Genomic DNA, 21253 nt, shown 5'->3' with positions numbered 1-21253 from the left:
TGTTCTAAACAAGCCAGAGCAGGTCATGTTCTAACAAGCCAGAGTGGGTCATGTTCTAAGCAAGCCAGAGTGGGTCATGTTCTAAACAAGCCAGAGTGGGTTATGTTCTAAACAAGCCAGAGTGGGTCATGTTCTAAACAAGCCAGAGCAGGTCATGTTCTAACAAGCCAGAGTGGGTCATGTTCTAAGCAAGCCAGAGTGGGTCATGTTCTAAACAAGCCAGAGTGGGTCAGGTTCTAAACAAGCCAGAGTGGGTCATGTTCTAACAAGCCAGAGTGGGTCATGTTCTAAACAAGCCAGAGTGGGTCATGTTCTAAACAAGCCAGAGTGGGTCATGTTCTAAACAAGCCAGAGCGGGTCATGTTCTAAACAAGCCAGAGTGGGTCATGTTCTAAACAAGCCAGAGCGGGTCATGTTCTAAACAAGCCAGAGTGGGTCATGTTCTAACACGCTAGAGTGGGTCATGTTCTAAACAAGCCAGAGTGGGTCATGTTCTAAACAAGCCAGAGTGGGTCATGTTCTAAACAAGCCAGAGCGGGTCATGTTCTAAACAAGCCAGAGTGGGTCATGTTCTAACAAGCTAGAGTGGGTCATGTTCTAAACAAGCCAGAGTGGGTCATGTTCTAAACAAGCCAGAGCGGGTCATGTTCTTACACTGAGTCTAAGATTTGTGTGACAGCTCAGAGGTTAACGGGTTGATAGAATAGTCAGAAGGTTGTGAGCTCGAATCCCAGGTCCACCACTGGGCCCCTGAACAAGGCCATTAACCATCAATTTCTCAGGTGTATAAAAAAAAGAGCTAAAAATCTAAGTTTCTCAGGATAAGGATGCCATAAATGTAAAGGTCTTGCTTTTCAGTGCTCTTAGTTCTTATTGTTTAAAACTCAGCACTACTGTATATCTGTTTGATTTATCAGTTTCTCTTTGTGTTTGTCTCTCTAAAGTGTGTCATTGTTTAGAAGTTTGTTTGAGAACAAAATCTACACATTTATATCAAACGTGGCACATTCAGTAGTAGTAATAATAATAATAATAATAATAATAATAATAATAATAATAATAATAATCAGGGGGGCACGGTGGCTTAGTGGTTAGCATGTTCGCCTCACACCTCCAGGGTTGGGGGTTCGATTCCCGCCTCCACCTTGTTTGTGCCTCGGGGGTTTCCTCCGGGTACTCCGGTTTCCTCCCCCGGTCCAAAGACATGCATGGTAGGTTGATTGGCATCTCTGGAAAATTGTCTGTAGTGTGTGATTGTGTGAGTGAATGAGAGTGTGTGTGTGTGCCCTGTGATGGGTTGGCACTCCGTCCAGGGTGTATCCTGCCTTGATGCCCGTTGATGCCTGAGATAGGCACAGGCTCCCCGTGACCCGAGGTAGTTCGGATAAGCGGTAGAAAATGAATGAGTGTGAGTGAGTAATAATAATAATAATTAAATCCTAAAAAACAAATGAAGCTTTTATCTTTACATGTGGCTCATTCTTTTGTCCTGCATTTACTTCAGAGCAGTTAAACTGGATAAAAGCCCATTGTGTGTTGCTTAATCCTGCGACACACAGTGTGTGGAATCAGTCAGGTGAAATCAATAAGTAATATTAAACCCAGGCACCTGCTCCATTCCCACACTTAAATCTCTTTTATAGCATATTCCAGGAGATAAGTGTCATAAGGAAGTGCGTTACTTCTCTTTTTCTTCTCTATATAAACCTAAGAAGAGACACAAAGTCTGCAGATGAGATAAGATGGAGTTTGGATCGGTGATGTTTTTGCTCTGCTCTGCTCTTGTCGGGCTCAGCACCGGATTCACCACACGTAAGTAACGCTGTTCAAATGAGGAAAAGAATCTGAGCTACTTTAACTCTGGTGTGTAGAAATATTGTGGAATAAGGCTCTCTACGTCACAGTGTTGTAGGTTTACGTCACTGCTACATCCCTGAAGCTGATTCCTTTCCTATTACAGCACGTCTGCACGTGTTTTATTCCTCTTACACCACAGCAATTTGTCAATAATTTGCAAAATACTAATAAAGTTCAAGTCTTTACATATTTACGGCTGACACCCGAGTCTACAGAAAAGGAACGAGGCTCTTTAGACCTCCATGAGAATGGAATAATGTTCACAATAAATAGAAAGTATGTCACATTGTTCTTTATTAAACAATAATGCTGTGTGGTGAGAAGAGTTAAACACTTCAGGATGTGCTGCTGTAGAAAAGGAATCAACTGCACAAACTGTTTATTGTGGGTTTTTTTGGGTGGTTGTTTATTCTCAGTATAAAGACAGAATTGATCATTTCAGAGAAATTTTTATCGAATGTCAAGCAACTACGACATTTTGTGTTATTTATCGTTTGTTTCACGGTTCCAGCTGATTATTTCTGCCTGAATAACTGCGGCTACAATCTCGGCTCGTGTTCCTGCTCCAGCTCCTGTCGTTACTATGGAAACTGCTGTCATGATTATTACAGTGAGAAAATCAAGAAAATTCTAATAATTATAATAATCTTTTTAACGTAAGCTCTAAAGTGTGTGTGTGTTAATAAAGTAACTGCTGTCACAATTAACACCCTGAGAGCAAAACAGTTCAGTAATGTAAACTAAATGGGTGTTTGATGTTATGGGTTTTATTCGATTAAATGTCTTTTATTTATCGGTTATTTGTTTTCTCCTTCGATTTTACTTCTCTTTTGTATTTATTTGTTCTTTCTTGAATGCAACTGAATGCACATTAATAAACATGGACAGATAATAAACATGTACTTTATAACTGATCAGATTAAAGGAGGAAGAAGTTCAGGACAGTTTACAGAAATACAGACCTGTGATGATGTGATTTTTAAGCCATATTTATTGTTTTTAAACATTTTCTCTATAGATTACTGTGTCGGCACAACAACACCACCAGCAACAGGTAGAAAAAGAAACATTCCTCTTTAATCCGTGTCTCTCTGTCCTACTCTCGGCTTTTCTGTTTATTTCTATCTCAGAATTGTTTTTGTCTTTTTTTAATTCTTCAGTTTGTATTTTCTTAACGCGTTCATTAAAAAATGTTCTCGCTCTATTTTCCAGCCATAAGGACGATGACGACGACGCCGCATGCAGGTGAAACTTTATTAAAGAACATTGATACTGTTAAGAGATGAATTTTAACATCATATTTATAATAATATTATAATAAAGTGATTTGAGTTTATTCCATGGCCATTCCTCAAGTTTTTAATTGCATTTCTTATTTATTTCTGTATTTTTAGACTATATTACATGCAGGAATCGTTGTGGTTATGATGGTGGTATCTGTTCCTGCACCAGCTCCTGTCGCTATGGAGGAAGCTGTTGTGACGATTATGACTGTGAGGAAATGCTTATTAATATTATATAACTTTAACTATAATTTTTTTAAACAGGAAAAAAAGTATGTTGCATGTTTAATGTAAGATTATCTCTTTCTTTTTAATTCTCTCTTCTAGATTATTGCAGCAACGCAACTGTAACACCAACAGCAGGTAGAGTTCATCTATAAACTTCTCCATGACTCTTCTCTTGTGTCTCTTCTCATGAATACAAACTGGTGTAGAAAGGACATCAATTACATTAACATTATTTACATGAACATTATTTATATTGACATTGTTTATATTGATATTATTTACATTAACATTATTTATATTGACATTGTTTACATTAACATTATTTATATTGACCTTGTTTATATTGTCATTATTTATATTGACATTATTTACATTGACATTGTTTACATTAACATTATTTACATTAACATTATTTATAGACATTATTTACATTGACATTATTTACATTAACATTATTTACAGTAACATTATTTATATTAATATTATTTACATTAACATTATTTACACTGACATTATTTACACTGACATTATTTACATTGACATTATTTACATTGACATTAATTACATTATTTTATTTACATTGACACTTAAAACATGGTCGAGACCTCAGCAGTCCAAACACAACAGTAAACACAGTAAACAGTGACTTGACAAAGACAGACATGAAGGGCAGCAGGTATAAATACAGCAACACAATTAGGGGATAATTACAAACAGGTGACAAAACACACAACATGATCACAGGACAGATAACAAGGATTAGCAATCCACCTGCTTTTTTATTGTATTGTCCCAATACTTCCTTGTATTTACAAAACGGTTTATTTTGATCGATTTTTATCAGAGAAATCTTTATTGAATGTCGAGCAACTACGACATTTTGTGTTATTTATCGTTTGTTTCACGGTTCCAGCTGATTATTCCTGCCTGAATAACTGCGGCTACAATCTCGGCTCGTGTTCCTGCTCCAGCTCCTGTCGTTACTACGGAAACTGCTGTCATGATTATTACAGTGAGAAAATCAAGAAAATTCTAATAATCTTTTTAATGTAAGCTCTAAAGTGTGTGTGTTAATAAAGTAACTGCTGTCACGATTAACATCCTGAGAGCAAAACAGTTTTTACAGTATTAGTTACTGTCAGAAGTAACTGCGCTACAGTAACGCGTTACTGCCCAACACTGTTTATAACTGATCAGATTAAAGGAGGAAGAAGTTCAGGACAGTTTACAGAAATACAGACCTGTGATGATGTGATTTTTAAGCCATATTTATTGTTTTTAAACATTTTCTCTATAGATTACTGTGTCGGCACAACAACACCACCAGCAACAGGTAGAAACAATATTTACATAAACATTAATCACATTAAGATTATTTACATTGAGATTATTTACCTTAACATTATTTACATTAACATTATTTATATTGACATTATTTACATTGACATTGTTTACATTAACATTATTTACATTAACATTATTTACATTGACATTGTTTACATTAACATTATTTACATTAACATTATTTATATTGACATTATTTACGTTAACATTGTTTACATTAACATTATTTACATTAACATTATTTATAGACATTATTTACATTGACATTATTTATATTAACTTTATTTACATTAACATTTTTACATTAACATGATTTACATTGACATTATTTACAGTAACATTATTTACATTAACATTATTTACATTAACATATTTACATTGACATTATTTACATTAACATATTTACATTGACATTATTTACAGTAACATTATTTACATTGACATTATTTACATTAACATTATTTACATTGATATTATTTACATTAACATTATTTACATTGATATTATTTACATTGACATTATTTACATTAACATTATTTACATTAACATATTTACATTGACATTATTTACATTAACATTATTTACATTAACATTATTTGCATTGACATTATTTACAGTAACATTATTTACATTGACATTATTTACATTAACATTATTTACATTGACATTATTTACATTAACATTATTTACATTAACATTATTTATATTGACATTATTTACATTGACATTGTTTACATTAACATTATTTACATTAACATTATTTATATTGACATTATTTACATTGACATTGTTTACATTAACATTATTTACATTAACATTATTTATATTGACATTATTTACGTTAACATTGTTTACATTAACATTATTTACATTAACATTATTTATAGACATTATTTACATTGACATTATTTATATTAACTTTATTTACATTAACATTTTTACATTAACATGATTTACATTGACATTATTTACATTAACATTATTTACATTAACATTATTTACATTAACATATTTACATTGACATTATTTACATTAACATTATTTGCATTGATATTATTTACAGTAACATTATTTACATTGACATTATTTACATTAACATTATTTACATTGATATTATTTACATTAACATTATTTACATTGATATTATTTACATTGACATTATTTACATTAACATTATTTACATTAACATATTTACATTGACATTATTTACATTAACATTATTTACATTAACATTATTTGCATTGACATTATTTACAGTAACATTATTTACATTGACATTATTTACATTAACATTATATACATTGACATTATTTACATTAACATTATTTACATTGACAAAACGGTTTATTTTGATCGATTTTTATCAGAGAAATCTTTATCGAATGTCGAGCAACTACGACATTTTGTGTTATTTATCGTTTGTTTCACGGTTCCAGCTGATTATTCCTGCCTGAATAACTGCGGCTACAATCTCGGCTCGTGTTCCTGCTCCAGCTCCTGTCGTTACTACGGAAACTGCTGTCATGATTATTACAGTGAGAAAATCAAGAAAATTCTAATAATCTTTTTAATGTAAGCTCTAAAGTGTGTGTGTTAATAAAGTAACTGCTGTCACGATTAACATCCTGAGAGCAAAACAGTTTTTACAGTATTAGTTACTGTCAGAAGTAACTGCGCTACAGTAACGCGTTACTGCCCAACACTGTTTATAACTGATCAGATTAAAGGAGGAAGAAGTTCAGGACAGTTTACAGAAATACAGACCTGTGATGATGTGATTTTTAAGCCATATTTATTGTTTTTAAACATTTTCTCTATAGATTACTGTGTCGGCACAACAACACCACCAGCAACAGGTAGAAAAAGAAACATTCCTCTTTAATCCGTGTCTCTCTGTCCTACTCTCGGCTTTTCTGTTTATTTCTATCTCAGAATTGTTTTTGTCTTTTTTTAATTCTTCAGTTTGTATTTTCTTAACGCGTTCATTAAAAAATGTTCTCGCTCTATTTTCCAGCCATAAGGACGATGACGACGACGCCGCATGCAGGTGAAACTTTATTAAAGAACATTGATACTGTTAAGAGATGAATTTTAACATCATATTTATAATAATATTATAATAAAGTGATTTGAGTTTATTCCATGGCCATTCCTCAAGTTTTTAATTGCATTTCTTATTTATTTCTGTATTTTTAGACTATATTACCTGCAGGAATCGTTGTGGTTATGATGGTGGTATCTGTTCCTGCACCAGCTCCTGTCGCTATGGAGGAAATTGTTGTGACGATTATGACTGTGAGGAAATGCTTATTAATATTATATAACTTTAACTATAATTTTTTTAAACAGGAAAACAAAGTATGTTGCATGTTTAATGTAAGATTATCTCTTTCTTTTTAATTCTCTCTTCTAGATTATTGTACCGACGCAACTGTAGCACCAACAATAGGTAGAGTTCATCTATAAACTTCTCCATGACTCTTCTCTTGTGTCTCTTCTCATGAATACAAACTGGTGTAGAAAGGACAGCAATTACATTGACATTATTTACATTAACATTATTTACATTGACATTATTTACATTAACATTATTTACATTGACATTATTTACATTAACATTATTCATATTGACATTAGTTACATTGACATTATTTACATTAACATTGTTTACACTGACATTATTTACATTAACATTATTTACACTGGTATTATTTACATTAACATTATTTACATTAACATTATTTACATTGACTATTTACATTAACATTATTTACATTAACATTATTTACATTAACATTATTTACATTAACATTATTTATATTGACATTATTTACATTGACATTATTTACATTTACATTATTTACATTAACATTATTTACATTTACATTATTTACATTTACATTATTTATATTGACATTATTTACATTTACATTATTTACATTAACATTATTTACACTGACATTGTTTACATTGACATTATTTACATTGACATTATTTACATTGACATTATTCACATTTACATAAACATTATTTACATTAACATTATTTACATTAACATTATTTATATTGACATTGTTTACATTAACATTGTTTACATTAACATTATTTATATTAACATTATTTATATTGACATTATTTACACTGACATTATTTACATTGACATTATTCACATTTACATTAACATTATTTACATTAACATTATTTACATTAACATTATTTACATTGACATTATTCACATTTACATTAACATTATTTACATTAACATTATTTACATTAACATTATTTACATTTACATTAACATTATTTACATTAACATTATTTATATTGACATTATTTACATTAACATTATTTCCTGTCCAGTGTCACCAAATGAGGATGAGGTTCACTTTTCTTCCTCATATCACCAAAATGCTGAATCATTCAAACTGCTGTTGTGTTTATACAGTAATATTGATCCTGTGATACACTGAGAAGTGTATCACTAAGATATCACTAAGATATCACTAAGATAATGTTTTTCAGGTGAATTTGTTTGTGGTGAAAATCTGGTTCAGTCACGAGGTGAATTTTTCAGCCCCCTTTACCCCGGTACTTATCCCAATAACGCACGCTGCACATGGACCCTGATGGCTGGAGAACTGCAGATGGTTCTGTTAAACTTCACGTTTGTCAAGTAAGAAATCACATTCCTGTTCTTAACTAAAGGAATGTGTGTTAGTCTGTAATGTTAACTTCATTACATCATGCTGATCTGATCTTTCCTCTTTTCTTCTTGTTTCTGCTGTTCTTCAGTTTGGAGTCATGCTGTGACTTCATCCGTGTGTATAATGGTCCGACTGCTCAGCATTCACCTTTGGGTTCTCTCACGGGAAATCAGATCGGTTTCTTCAACTCCAGCTCTAGATACATGACGGTCGTCTTCTCCACTGACGGCAGCGTGACAGGACGGGGTTTTCGGGCTGAATGGTCTTTCAAATGTTCGTATTTGTTTATATTATTTTAATTTAGGTTCTGGTTGTGTTTGTGTGAGCAGAGCTAATCTATCCAATCCACACACATTAACCTGCTTGTTGCATCGCTAAATGCTGCGATGACACGCCCACATGTCCATATTTGGAGTCATATGCATATGGATATGACTCTAGTATCTGACTGTGTGTGTACAGATGTTCCAATGTGCAAAGACCGATGTGGCACCAGCAACAGCAGATGCTCCTGTGAGAGTTCCTGTGAACGATACGGAAGATGCTGTCATGATTATTATGGTAACTAAAAGTCTGTCTGTCTCTCAATCTGTCTGTCTGTCTAAGTAAGCATGCTAGACTTTGGGGTGTGAACTATGTTTATTGTATTTATTTTATTTTTCAGATTACTGTTCCTACACAACGTCACCTCCTGTACCAGGTGAGGTCTGAACCTTATCTTGGGTCTGAATGTGGACTGTTTTGCAATTCAAAGTTACTAATTAACTGACTGGCTAAATAAGTATCTAATTCCACTCTGCAGCCTGTGGGGGGAGTCATTATGGATCCGGCTTCATTTCCAGCCCATATTACCCTGGTTATTACCATGACAACGCATACTGTGAGTGGCAGCTCTCGGCTCCGGCAGGACAGACCATCTTTCTCTCTTTCCAGGACTTTGAGTCAGTCTATTTCCCAAATTTTCATTTCGCTATTTATTTGAAATTCCAATCAATCTCTTTATTTATCTATGCAACTTTATCTGTGTGTGTGTGTGTGTGTGTGTGTAGTCTGGAGCGCTGCTGCAACTGTGACTATGTAAATGTGTATGATGGTCCATCCACTGCATCACGCTTGTTAGGAAAGCTCTGTCACAATTACACAAACCATCTGGACTTCCAGTCATCCTCATCCTACATGACCATACTGTTCAGGAGTGACTACTCTGGGGTCGGGCGTGGCTTTAAAGCCTACTTCAGCTCTTCCCTCAACCAAAATACAGGTAAGCAGTCTGCTCCAAAACTACCATGTTATTGTTAGTCGAGCCAACAGTCATAGTGTCAGGAAAGGACACAAGTGCAGGCACTCAGTGGTTTTAATATTCGAGATAAACAAGATAAAGATGAATTGAAGAAGGAGCATTTTTTTATCACATATCCCAACTTTGGAGCTTGAGCCCAGAGCACAGGGTCAGATATAAAACCTCAGGTAAGCAGACAGCATAAACAAAGGCAAGAAAAAAAAGAAAAAACAACAAACAAAAAATCAATGACACTAATGGCCATTCTGAGGTCTAGGACATGAGTTGGACACTAATTCTGGATGACAGAACCCTCCTATTCTACCTAAAGAGTGATTTTTCTCCTAGGCCTTCCTCTTAGAATGTGAGCCTAGATGATTATGGTTGCATGCATGTCTCACACTAAATACCAACACAATAGGGGTCAAGTACGTCGTGGATCAACACCCACACTTTTGATTGTGCACCCAGAAAGTACTTAGGTAATGCCCAATCCCTTGATTCACCTGCTCCCACTGGGCCATTAGTTAGAAGGTCTTAGGCAGAAGGGTAGCTTACAGAGACACCAAGTTGGGATATGAACCGGTTGCCCACTCTTTCCTCAGGGATGCCATAGTAACAAAACATGTGATCTGGAGCCAAGACATGACATGCATTTGTAGTAATGAGTCTGGTCTCATTATGTTTTCTGTAGTTACTTGGATTTTTTGTTTTTATGAGACCTAGTTAATTCTTCTAGAAAACAGCATTATGAGTATCCTGAGGAGCTCACCAGATTAGCATTCATCCATTCATCTGGAGATCATGAGTACAAATACCAATGATGCCACAACCTTTAAATGGATTTTGGTCTTGATCTTGACTCACTTTCCATTGGAATCGATCTTAAACTTGGCCTCAACTCCTTAAAGCAAGGCTTGATCTTGGCTGTCCTATTGGAGTTGGTGATAGTCTTAAATAGAACTGAGCCATAAAGACAATTCTGTACTTGGTAATGTGTCCAAAATTCAGGTGATCAGAAGTCCAGTGATTGAGAGCATGGGAGTGCTGATGGCTGCCGGACGTTTGATGGGCACGAATTAATTATAGCCATGATGTTGTGCTGTGACCTTATTATTATTATTATTATTATTATTATTACACAGGCAGAGTGGATTGCTCCTCTGACTGGATGAACATCGCCATCCGTAAATCGTATTTGGACTCGCTGGGCTTCAGCTGGCATGACCTTTACCTGGATGACCATCGCTGCAGACCTTCAACTGACTACAACTATGTCACCTTCAACTTCCCGCTCAATAGCTGCAGCACCAGGAGAAAGGTAACGTTGCACTTCGTACAGTATCTCATACCATCCAGTGATCCACCATGAAATCCCACCATGCACTGTACCAGGTTAATGTCCCGCAATTCATAATGAACATTTCACATACTGAATTACCAACAATGCACTACTGTTGTGTGTATGGTCAGGTTTTTAGAAAAATTGTCTACCATTAGCAGATGGTATGATAGAACACAAGACAAGAATTTATTATTCATAAATATTCATATATAAGTTATTCGTTTAAAGACAGACTGTGATGCAGCACTTTAGACAGCCAGGTAAGTTTGTTCCACCACCTGGATGCCCAGACAGAGAAGAACCTTGATGCATGCCTTTTTAGTACCCTTAGAGTTGGTGGGTCCATCATGGTCCATTCTCTGCAAAATGTGTTGAAAGGCATGAGAAGTGCTGACTGGTCATAACTGATGCATTAGCTGGTTTAAACACAAAGCTTTTCAGTACTGTGTGTTACTTTGAGCCCAAACTGCATATGGTTTTGGAGGTTATATTGTGTCAGATAGACAGATACCTCATTGACTCTTTAGAGAGAAGTGATTTTGATCAGTAGTTGCTGATGTAGTAGTTGTTAAAGACAGACTGTCTGACAGGTCTCTAGAGTGGGGTTTCTACTACTCTTGGTATCTTGTTAATGTTACATAACTAGATGCTTTCAGTCACTGATGATAAATGAATTGATTGGAGTAGGTCTTGTCAGAAGATCTTGCAATTTGTGTGTGGAAACAATAACGAATGTGTGAAATAACGTGGAGGAGAATCCAGAATTGTAGGGCAGGAGTGAAGGACTGGCAGATTTTACAGATTTTTAAATATGTTGGGTAAAGTAAGTAAAGTTGTTGGGGATCTTGCAAGAATCCAGTGCAGAAGCTTCCAGGTTTTAATTGTACCTGCTGTTAGATACATTAGAAAAGAACTTGGACTGGCTAATGGGTGGGAATTGAAAACCAAATAAAGGAAATAAAAAACACATTATAGGTCTTGAGGATAAATGTGTTGTCTGTCAAGTATTAGCAACTTGTGCTCATTTTTATATGCACATTCTTTTATGCAAATTTTCCCCCAGACAGAGAATGGCCGTATTATTTACACCAACAATGTTCGAGCAGCTCAGTCAACATCTGGTGAGATCACACGACGTGATACAAACTTCCTGATGTTTGTGAGCTGTGTGATGGAGCGTGATTCTTCAGTCGGGACAATTTATGAAGCCAAAGAATCTCCAAATGCAACCATCAGTGGAACGGGTCGGTTCAACACCACCATGGCCTTTTTCCCTTCCAGCAGCTTTTCCTACCCCATCACAGAATCTCCCTACAAAGTGAACCTCAATCAGCAACTGTATGTCCAGGTGCAGCTAAAGCGAGCAGAACCAAGCCTCCACCTGTTCATGGACACCTGTGTGGCCTCACCCAACCACAATTTCACCAGCCGCACATATGACCTTATACGCAATGGGTACAACACACACTCATGTACAAATATAACAAGCTCAAACAAAGGTGATAGTAAACACATGCTTACAATACTTTTTTCTTCATGTAAACTGATAGCTACCCAAGTGGACCTGATTCTGAGGGAACACAAACAATAGTGTGAGAATGCATAACCGATAGCCAGGTTTCAAGATGGGAATTACAATTTTCCCCAACTATTACCCACCACCAGTCAGGAATGGGATAGACATAATGAGTCAGGAATGATTATAATGAATGTTGCAATAAAGTCAAGAAAGACCCCAAGACTAGGATCCACAGGCAGTCAAGTTGTCAGGTGGACCACATTATCAACCAACTTGTTAGTATTATACATGAACTTGTTAGGAAATTAGTGATCCTACAACTCAACAAACATGAAAATTTTTTTTTTAAAAATTGGTAATGATTGTATTGAGGATCATATTGAAGGTTGAGCTAAAGTCTACCGATAGGACCCAAGTCTACCAGGGTACCAGAGTCTGTAATTCCTGTAATTTGTGATTCAATCGTTTCCATGCATACACTGGACCACATGTTGGATCTTTCAGGTTTTATGAATATTCCACAAGACAATGAATCTAGAGTCTGAGTCCAAGTAGACTACAAATTGTTCCATAAGTGAAACAGACAAGTTAAACCCCACCATTGACTTTTAGCCCACTAGCAATTTTTCTTAAACCAGGTTTGACTTTCTTTTCTGAGTAAACCTCAATCAGAAACTGTACTCCTGTAATCAGAAACTGTACCCCTGTAATCAGAAGGTTTACCCCTGTAATCAGAAACTGTACCCCTGTAATCAGAAACTGTACCCCTGTAATCAGAGGGTGTACCCCTGTAATTAGAAACTGTACCCCTGTAATCAGAGGGTGTACCCCTGTAATTAGAAACTGTACCCCTGTAATCAGAGGGTGTACCCCTGTAATTAGAAACTGTACCCCTGTAATCAGAAACTGTATCCCTGTAATCAGAAGGTGTACCCTTGTAATCAGAAACTGTACACCTGTAATTAGAAACTGTACCCCTGTAATCAGAAGGTGTACCCCTGTAATCAGAAGGTGTACCCCTGTAATTAGAAACTGTACCCCTGTAATCAGAAACTGTACCCCTGTAATCAGAGGGTGTACTCCTGTAATTAGAAACTGTACCCCTGTTATCAGAAACTGTACCCCTGTAATCAGAAGGTGTACCCTTGTAATCAGAAACTGTACCCCTGTAATTAGAAACTGTACCCTTGTAATCAGAGGGTGTACTCCTGTAATTAGAAACTGTACCCCTGTTATCAGAAACTGTACCCCTGTAATCAGAAGGTGTACCCTTGTAATCAGAAACTGTACCCCTGTAATTAGAAACTGTACCCTTGTAATCAGAAACCGTACCCCTGTAATCAGAAACTGTATCCCTGTAATCAGAAGGTTTACCCATGTAATCAGAAACTGTACCCCTGTAATCAGAGGGTGTACTCCTGTAATCAGAAACTGTACCCCTGTAATCAGAGGGTGTACTCCTGTGTACCCCTTCAAGTAGTTTCTCCTACACTTCCACTGGCTGAATATATCAGCTCTTGTCACAATTTCCATGGATTCATTCAGACCAACGCTTATCTCTGGTCCACTTAGTGGAACACTATGTATACGACTTATAGTAGATCATGCAACATGCGACTCTCTATATTTATTTATTATATATAAATTTTTTACTATTGTCCTTTTCATTTCAGGTGTAGTAGAGAGAGCACGGTATACATATACAGAAATGGAGATCGTTACTTTGCTCAGTTCAGCTTCCGTGCATTCAAGTTCCTGCGCACACACAACCTGGTGTTCCTCAGGTGTGATGTCATTATCTGCGCCGACAACGACTACAACTCACGTTGTCGCCAAGGATGTCGTAATCGCAGGAAACGAAGCTCGAGCTCTGATCACCTCACTGAGGTTCTCACCCTTGGGCCAATCACACTGAAAGGTCAGAGGTCAATATATATCGGAAATTGTGATAAACACAAAAACGGGCTTATTATGTATTATAAAAAAATATTTTTATATATATTTACAGGTCCAGAGGAGGTTGCAGCCAAAAAAGAGGATGTGGCATGAACTCACAGTAACTGATTTATTGCCTGGTCTAATTAATGACTTAATTGTAGTTAACAATGAATCACTTTACTAACCTTCCTCGATTAAAGCATTCTTCAAAGTCAATGTAGTTTGTGGTGCAGTTTGTGGTGCAGTTTGTGGGGCAGTTACTCAACAACAGAATGGTGTGATGAAGCAGAGCTCGAGACACAGTGTGAGATGTTTTTATCTGTGTAAGGTTATCTCAAAAGAGAATTTATTATATAATAATACATAATAATATAATGAAATAATGTTTATTTATTTATTATTGTATATTAACTAATGGTTTATTGGATTGTGGAGTCGGGAGTCAGTGGAGTTGGATTATTAAAGTCCCTCAGAGTTCAGAGAAGATTAACTTTAAACATTAAATATTAAACATGACACACGCGAGCTACAACTCGAAGTAAAATCTATTAGTTTAGATTCAGTTAGGAGACTTTTTGGCTGGTTTTGCTGTGTATTTACAGCATGTGAGTCGTTTCAGCGATTCGTACGCTAGTGTACTTTAACTGATTCCTTCTTAATTATTGTCTTTGTAATGATACATTCTAATAAAACAGACTAGAATACAGCATATTATATTTTACTCAGACAACATACAGTTTCACCATTAACATTATACCAGTTATGTTAATGAGATGAATCATTTGTTAATTCTTTCACAGTAGTGCTTGATCAGCATTAATGAGCTGTATTTAAGCTCCAAGAAGTCCAAGAAGTGTTCAGCAAATTTCCGTCTTAAACCCTATTCGGACGGGATTAGTTTTATGTGGGGACGTGGGGGTAAATTAATTATTACCAGAGCTTCTCTGTGATTTTAGTCCCGTCCGAATGTGTCATCTCGGTAATCATTACGGACAATGTCAGTAAAGATTACGGCGACTTTTACCTTCTGTAAAAAGGTCCGGAAAAATGACCTCATGACGACAAGGAGGTTACTGTGGTGCGTAAAGCGAGTTACCCCTCCCACTTCTGCTAGTTTTACTGAGATGTCTTGTCCCGTGCAAATTGGCCAATTAATATTACAGATGTCCTGAGGTAAAATTGCATTACTCCACATCCCCACGTAAAACTAATCCCGTCCAAATAGGGCTTTAGTCTCAGTACTTCTCTTTACAAGAAGAACACAAGACTGAGCATCAGAGTTGCCTGTGAGCACCTTTAAATAGTGCAGTCCCAGGTGGCGCTGTTTACCTCTAATTACTTTGTGCCGGCTCTCTGTCTCCCTCTGCTGGCAGTCCAGGGTACTGATAGTCTGCCCCTTACATACATAAACACTTGTGTTCATCTCCTTACAGAAAGCTTTACATTATTACATCAGATACGATTTATTATCTTGGTTTAAAAACAGTTTAATATACTGGTGTATTTCTAGGTGTACATTATGTACCATGTTATTATAAATGAGCTGTTACTATAGAAAATAATAAATCATTTCACATAATCAGAAATAATCAAAAAAAAGTTATGTTCTGCACACAAATGTAAAAATATCTAACAAATGTGGAGAGAACTGATACAGCACAGTCTGTCTAAAGAGTCGGAGGCAGATCGACAAACTTTCTGCTTTATAACACAACTCGCGTCTAATAAGTTAAAAACTTGATGCTAATAACTACTCCAGCACTTGCACGTCTCTTTCAGTAAAAAGTGAAGGAATTAAAATGTTCAGTACTAAAGCAAATAATAAACATTGCATCTATTAATAATAATAATAATAATAATAATAATAAGGGGGGCACGGTGGCTTAGTGGTTAGCACGTTCGCCTCACACCTCCAGGGTCGGGGTTCGATTCCCGCCTCCACCTTGTGTGTGTGGAGTTTGCATGTTCTCCCCGTGCCTCGGGGATTTCCTCTGGGTACTCCGGTTTCCTCCCCCGGTCCAAAGACATGCATGGTAGGTTGATTGGCATCTCTGGAAAATTGTCCCTAGTGTGTGATTGTGTGAGTGAATGAGAGTGTGTGTGTGTGCCCTGCGATGGGTTGGCACTCCGTCCAGGGTGTATCCTGCCTTGATGCCCGATGACGCCTGAGATAGGCACAGGCTCCCCGTGACCTGAGGTAGTTCGGATAAGCGGTAGAAGATGAATGAATGAATGAATGAATGATAATAATAATAATAATAAATAATAATAATAAAATTAGCTGCAAGCAGCGATTTGCGGGGTCCAAGCACCTTTTGCAGATAATGTCCCCTGTGTCCAGCTCTTCTAGACAAATATACGGCCTGTTTCTGATAGTAGCTTGATGGTAACCCTGTCAAAGGCCTGCTAAAAGCTGATTGGCTGACGGTGGCCATGTTGTTTTAATAGAATTAGTATAAGTTAACGTGCTGAAGAAGCTGTGACCAAGACGGAGAACTCACAAGAGGCTCACAGAGAGGGATCGTTTCCCTGGATCACTGTACTAACTTTATCCTTCTCATGAAGCGTGTGGTGAAGAAAAATCCTGTTAAAGTCAACAATAACTGCGGAAACACAGGACGCCATTATAATTTATTAACATTTAACACCAATTTCACCAGAAGAGCAGATTTAATACATGAAGTGTGACGTGTTATTTAAAGCACCACAAACATGGTTTAACATCAAGATAAAGCAGAGACAGATCTGTCACATCCGTAACATGACGGAACAATCAGAATGCAACACGTTTCGCAGATGTACCTCGACGATAAATGTACCGAAAAAGGATTATATTCTGTCATTAATAAAAAAAAAAACTCTTGGCAACTTGCTGAGACATGAGTGGAACAACACTGTGTGTGTGTGCGTGTGTGTGTGTGATCACCACTTCATCACACCGCAGCATCGTTGATTATTTTCCTGTAACAAAACCACACAGTGTTTCGCTCCTCACCTTTAATAATTGTGACAGAGCCGAACACGAACGTATACAAAGATTAAAGAAGAAAAAACGAGAGGCAGATACTGAAAGAAGAGAGAGGGCCAGTGAAGAAACAAAAAGGGAAAGGAAAAGTCCAACTGCCTTGACAATGACTGTGCATGTGTTAGCAATGAGTTGAGCTAATGCTAACTTCACCGTTAGCTAGCAGGTTTCTTTTTGGTTTGTCTACGACATTATAGTTTTCCACCTTGGGCGCGTCCGAAATTCTCTGCCTGTTGCTATGGTTACCTAGGTAGCACCAGGCCAGGAGATATCTGCTGAAGCTTGTTACAGAACGTGCATAAAACCACTTACAGGACAAGTGGTAAATGTGTCCGTGCCACGTGCCGTTGTACTGCTTTTTAAATAGAACCTGTTTCACCCGTCACTGGCTCCGCCTCCTGCAGCTCTCAGGGGAAAAAACTCATTTGTGGTGTGTGTAGTGTTTCTGCTTCTGATGTGTTGGTTGGTGAAGTTCTTCCTTTAATCCTGGGAGACATCAGTACTCTGTGACGCCACAGCGGGCCGATGTTATTGCTACCAGAGTTAGACGACGTTAAAGCGGAAGGTGATCGTGGTCTGGATGTCAAGTAAAACCTTGAGGTTGAGTCGTGGCATAGAGTCTGAACTCTATATCCTGATTGGCTGGCTGACTATGACATCAACTCTGGGGCGGAGCTTAGCTTCTGAGATTACTATACAGACTGGCTATAAATAATCGCTTTTGACTTGCAACTAATTACACCTCAGATTCACGTGTAAAAGTGGCAGAGTGAGAAGGTTGTTCCTATGGCAACCACCAATACTAGTTAGCATACAGTTATGATACAAAGCTTAACACCATCATGTCATTTAACTAGAATCTCCAACACCCAAAGTGTTTTATTATTGCGAGTGTATCTTAGCGAACTAGATCGCAGCTTGTAGCCATGATGAAAAGTTTCACACAAACACCAGTAACGCTAAAAAATGTTGAGTGCCTCCGAAGTATGTTGTTTGTTTAGGAAAATAAATAAATAGAAATAGCTATTAAGTGTTAATTTGAGTGATCTAACTAATTTATCTGGGATATTAAGACTTATTATAATCGCTTCTAAATCTACAGAATTAGCAGGAACTCACACAAAAATTGTGTAAAATTAAAAAAGTATATGAGATTATTCCAGGTACCATTTAGCTAAATCTAACACGAATTAAAAGCAGGCTTAAGGTTAAACCCTAAAGCAGACAGTCACAAATAAAAAAACGATTTAAAACCACTGATTTAAGTCGGCTTAAACTTTAAATGTCCACAGTGTCCCTTTAGGATGTAGCCGATCAGAGACATTTTTGCTTCCAGGATTTTGTTCCTGGACCATCAGGAACTCGTACGGTTTGGAACACCTGGATGTGGAGGATGATCTGATCTCCATGTTCTAGAGACCAATTGTCAACATCATGTTCTTTAATTTCTGCCTCTCTGACTGGGGAACAAGCTCAGTGTCCCTACAGTAACCTGGATCATGGACTACCTGATCAACTGGCCACAGTCTGTGAGACACCAGAACTCAAGACCGGCATCGTCCTGTGTTTCATTCCATCAGACATCCAAAACAACACAGTTTTTACCTCCTGCAGAAGTTCTCTGATGGACCCTCCATGGCAGCATGTGAGACTAGTAAGAGTACAGGCTAGAAGAGGCTGGTGGAAACCTTGTGGTTCAGGAAAAAACAGACAAAGGAAGGGATAGTGGATTTTCAAGCCAATGAAAGACTTTAACTGTTGGAGGTCAAGCAGTACGAGATGGAGATGGAGAATGACCTACATGATTAAATTAGCCATTCTCAGAATCATCATCTTGGATTTCACCAGCGACCGCGAACACACTGCTTTCTGAGACACCACACAATTGTGTGTTGGAGGTGGTGGTGTGCAATAACTGGGGCTCCACCGTTGTAAAGGGCTTCCACAATGAGACGCAGGGCTCGCAAAATTTCACACTCCCTGGTAGCCCTTCGGCAGGCACACAAACAACATTATTTTTAATAAAAAATATTGTAAAGGAGACAAAACATCAAAATGATGTAACAAAAATGATCTCATTATTATCTCCATTGCGAATGAAGAAAGTGGCGTCAACGAGTTTAAAGTTTTAAACCTAAAGGGAAAGTGTTGCGTTATTTTACGTTACTTTAGCGCACGCATGTTATTACGTAAGTATTATGTTCGTTAACAACAATTTAATACAAATATAGTGTAATTTCATAGGAGGTGATGTAAGGGGGGGGCACGGTGGCTTAGTGGCTAGCACGTTCGCCTCACACCTCCAGGGTTGGGGGTTCGATTCCCGCCTCCGCCTTGTGTGTGTGGAGTTTGCTGTGGAGGTTGATTGGCATCTCTGGAAAATTGTCCGTAGTGTGTGACTGCGTGAGTGAATGAGAGTGTGTGTGTGTGTGTGCCCTGTGATGGGTTGGCACTCCGTCCAGGGTGTATCCTGCCTTGATGCCCGATGACGCCTGAGATAGGCACAGGCTCCCCGTGACCCGAGGTATTTCGGATAAGCAGTAGATGACGAGTGAGAGTGAGTGAGAGTGATGTAAGAGGCGCTGCAGGATTTGGAACAGTGTTCTGAACCGACGAGTGGCACCGCGGCTGTCCATACTCTCGATTTGAAAGACGTGTCGCTGCTCTTAGTGTACGCCGTGCAACACCCTTGTCTTCTCTGCTGTAAATTACTGAGAACCTGCAGCTCCGGTGATGTTTGTTCTGCCGATCGTGGCAAAATGAATGTAGCGTAAACACTGTCTCTATGAGAGAGACCCACAGGCAGGGTGGAGATACATTTTAGTATCCCGGCTGGAACACACAACAGCCCCCGGACGTCACGCTAACGATTTTGCGATCCCTGAGACAGATCAGACCTTAGCATAGAGAAAGCTATTGGAGGTCTCGGTTTGATAGGAAAAAGCAACTGGCTCAATAGCCCTATTCGGACGGGATTAGTATTAGGGGTAAAGTAATTATCAGAGCTTCTCTGTGATTTTAGTCCCGTCCGAATGTGCCATCTCGGTAATCATTACGGACAATGTCAGTAAAGATTACGGCGACTTTTACCTTCTGTAAAAAGGTCCGGAAAAATGACCTCAGGTAATACTAATCCCGTCCGAATAGAGCCGCTGTAAATATGTACGGTAAAATTCTGTCATTTCCTGTTTAAAAGTAGTTTTTGGCGCGTTTTGCAAGCATGGAGGCGCCATGTTGTCTGTTTGCGCACGTAATAACAGGAAGCAACGTCATACGCACATGACGACAAGGAGGTTACTGTGGTTCGTAAAGCGAGTTACCCCTCCCACTTCTGCTAGTTTTACTGAGATGTCTTGTCCCGTGCGAATTGGCCAATTAATATTACAGACGTCCTGAGGTAAAATTGCATTACTCCACGTCCCCGCATAAAACTAATCCCGTCCGAATAGGGCTAATGACTGCAAAACACAACTCATTATTGACCCTACAGTCCAGAACTGCATGATATTTAACCAACAGGCTATTTAGTGAGACACCAGAACTGTATGACGGAGGTGATGGTGAACAGCCACTGAGGCTCTTCCTGGTTAGAATGCAACGTACAGTGTGAAGCTGTGTAACTCTGGTGCAAAAGGAAAGCCATAAACTTTAGACATTAAAAACTTGTATGCATTTGACCATTTGAATATTACTCTGTTTAGTTTTCCATACATTTCATATCTATTATTTAT

At 37.5% G+C, this 21253-nt stretch overlaps 2 protein-coding genes across 6 annotated transcripts in view; one reads left to right on the top strand and one right to left on the bottom strand.

The window, feature by feature from the left end:
- Positions 1-1672: 1672 nt before the first annotated feature.
- LOC132852384 (deleted in malignant brain tumors 1 protein-like) lies at positions 1673-14713 on the top strand. Of its 3 annotated transcripts, XM_060879559.1 has the most exons (23): positions 1707-1812; positions 2369-2467; positions 2876-2911; positions 3070-3102; positions 3252-3350; positions 3468-3503; positions 4282-4380; positions 4666-4701; positions 6149-6247; positions 6533-6568; positions 6727-6759; positions 6909-7007; positions 7126-7161; positions 8235-8385; positions 8505-8689; positions 8879-8977; positions 9081-9116; positions 9219-9357; positions 9466-9677; positions 10841-11016; positions 12104-12495; positions 14233-14477; positions 14568-14713. In XM_060879559.1, exons 1-23 carry the CDS (start codon positions 1743-1745, stop codon positions 14606-14608), a joined length of 2487 nt encoding a protein of 828 aa, XP_060735542.1. In that variant the 5' UTR covers positions 1707-1742; the 3' UTR covers positions 14609-14713. The 3 variants fall into 3 exon arrangements, with proteins under 3 accessions (XP_060735544.1, XP_060735542.1, XP_060735543.1); XM_060879560.1 differs by lacking the exons at positions 3070-3102; positions 3252-3350; positions 3468-3503; XM_060879561.1 differs by lacking the exons at positions 2369-2467; positions 2876-2911; positions 3070-3102; positions 3252-3350; positions 3468-3503 and having other exon boundaries at positions 1673-1812.
- Positions 14714-17101: 2388 nt separating this feature from the next.
- ikzf5 (IKAROS family zinc finger 5) overlaps positions 17102-21253 on the bottom strand; it is an 11035-nt gene continuing 6883 nt past the window's right edge. For 2 of the 3 annotated variants that reach the window (XM_060878921.1, XM_060878922.1), the window contains exon 4: positions 17102-21253. This exon is cut by the window's right edge and continues 2013 nt beyond it. The gene's annotated coding sequence lies outside the window, so the exon portion shown is untranslated. The other variant, XR_009649079.1, reaches the window with a different exon arrangement.

This window comes from Tachysurus vachellii, chromosome 10, assembly GCF_030014155.1.
Source record: "Tachysurus vachellii isolate PV-2020 chromosome 10, HZAU_Pvac_v1, whole genome shotgun sequence".
Lineage (NCBI taxonomy): Eukaryota > Metazoa > Chordata > Actinopteri > Siluriformes > Bagridae > Tachysurus > Tachysurus vachellii.
Note: the sequence above shows the minus strand (reverse complement) of the source record. Positions and strands in the feature narration are given on the sequence as shown.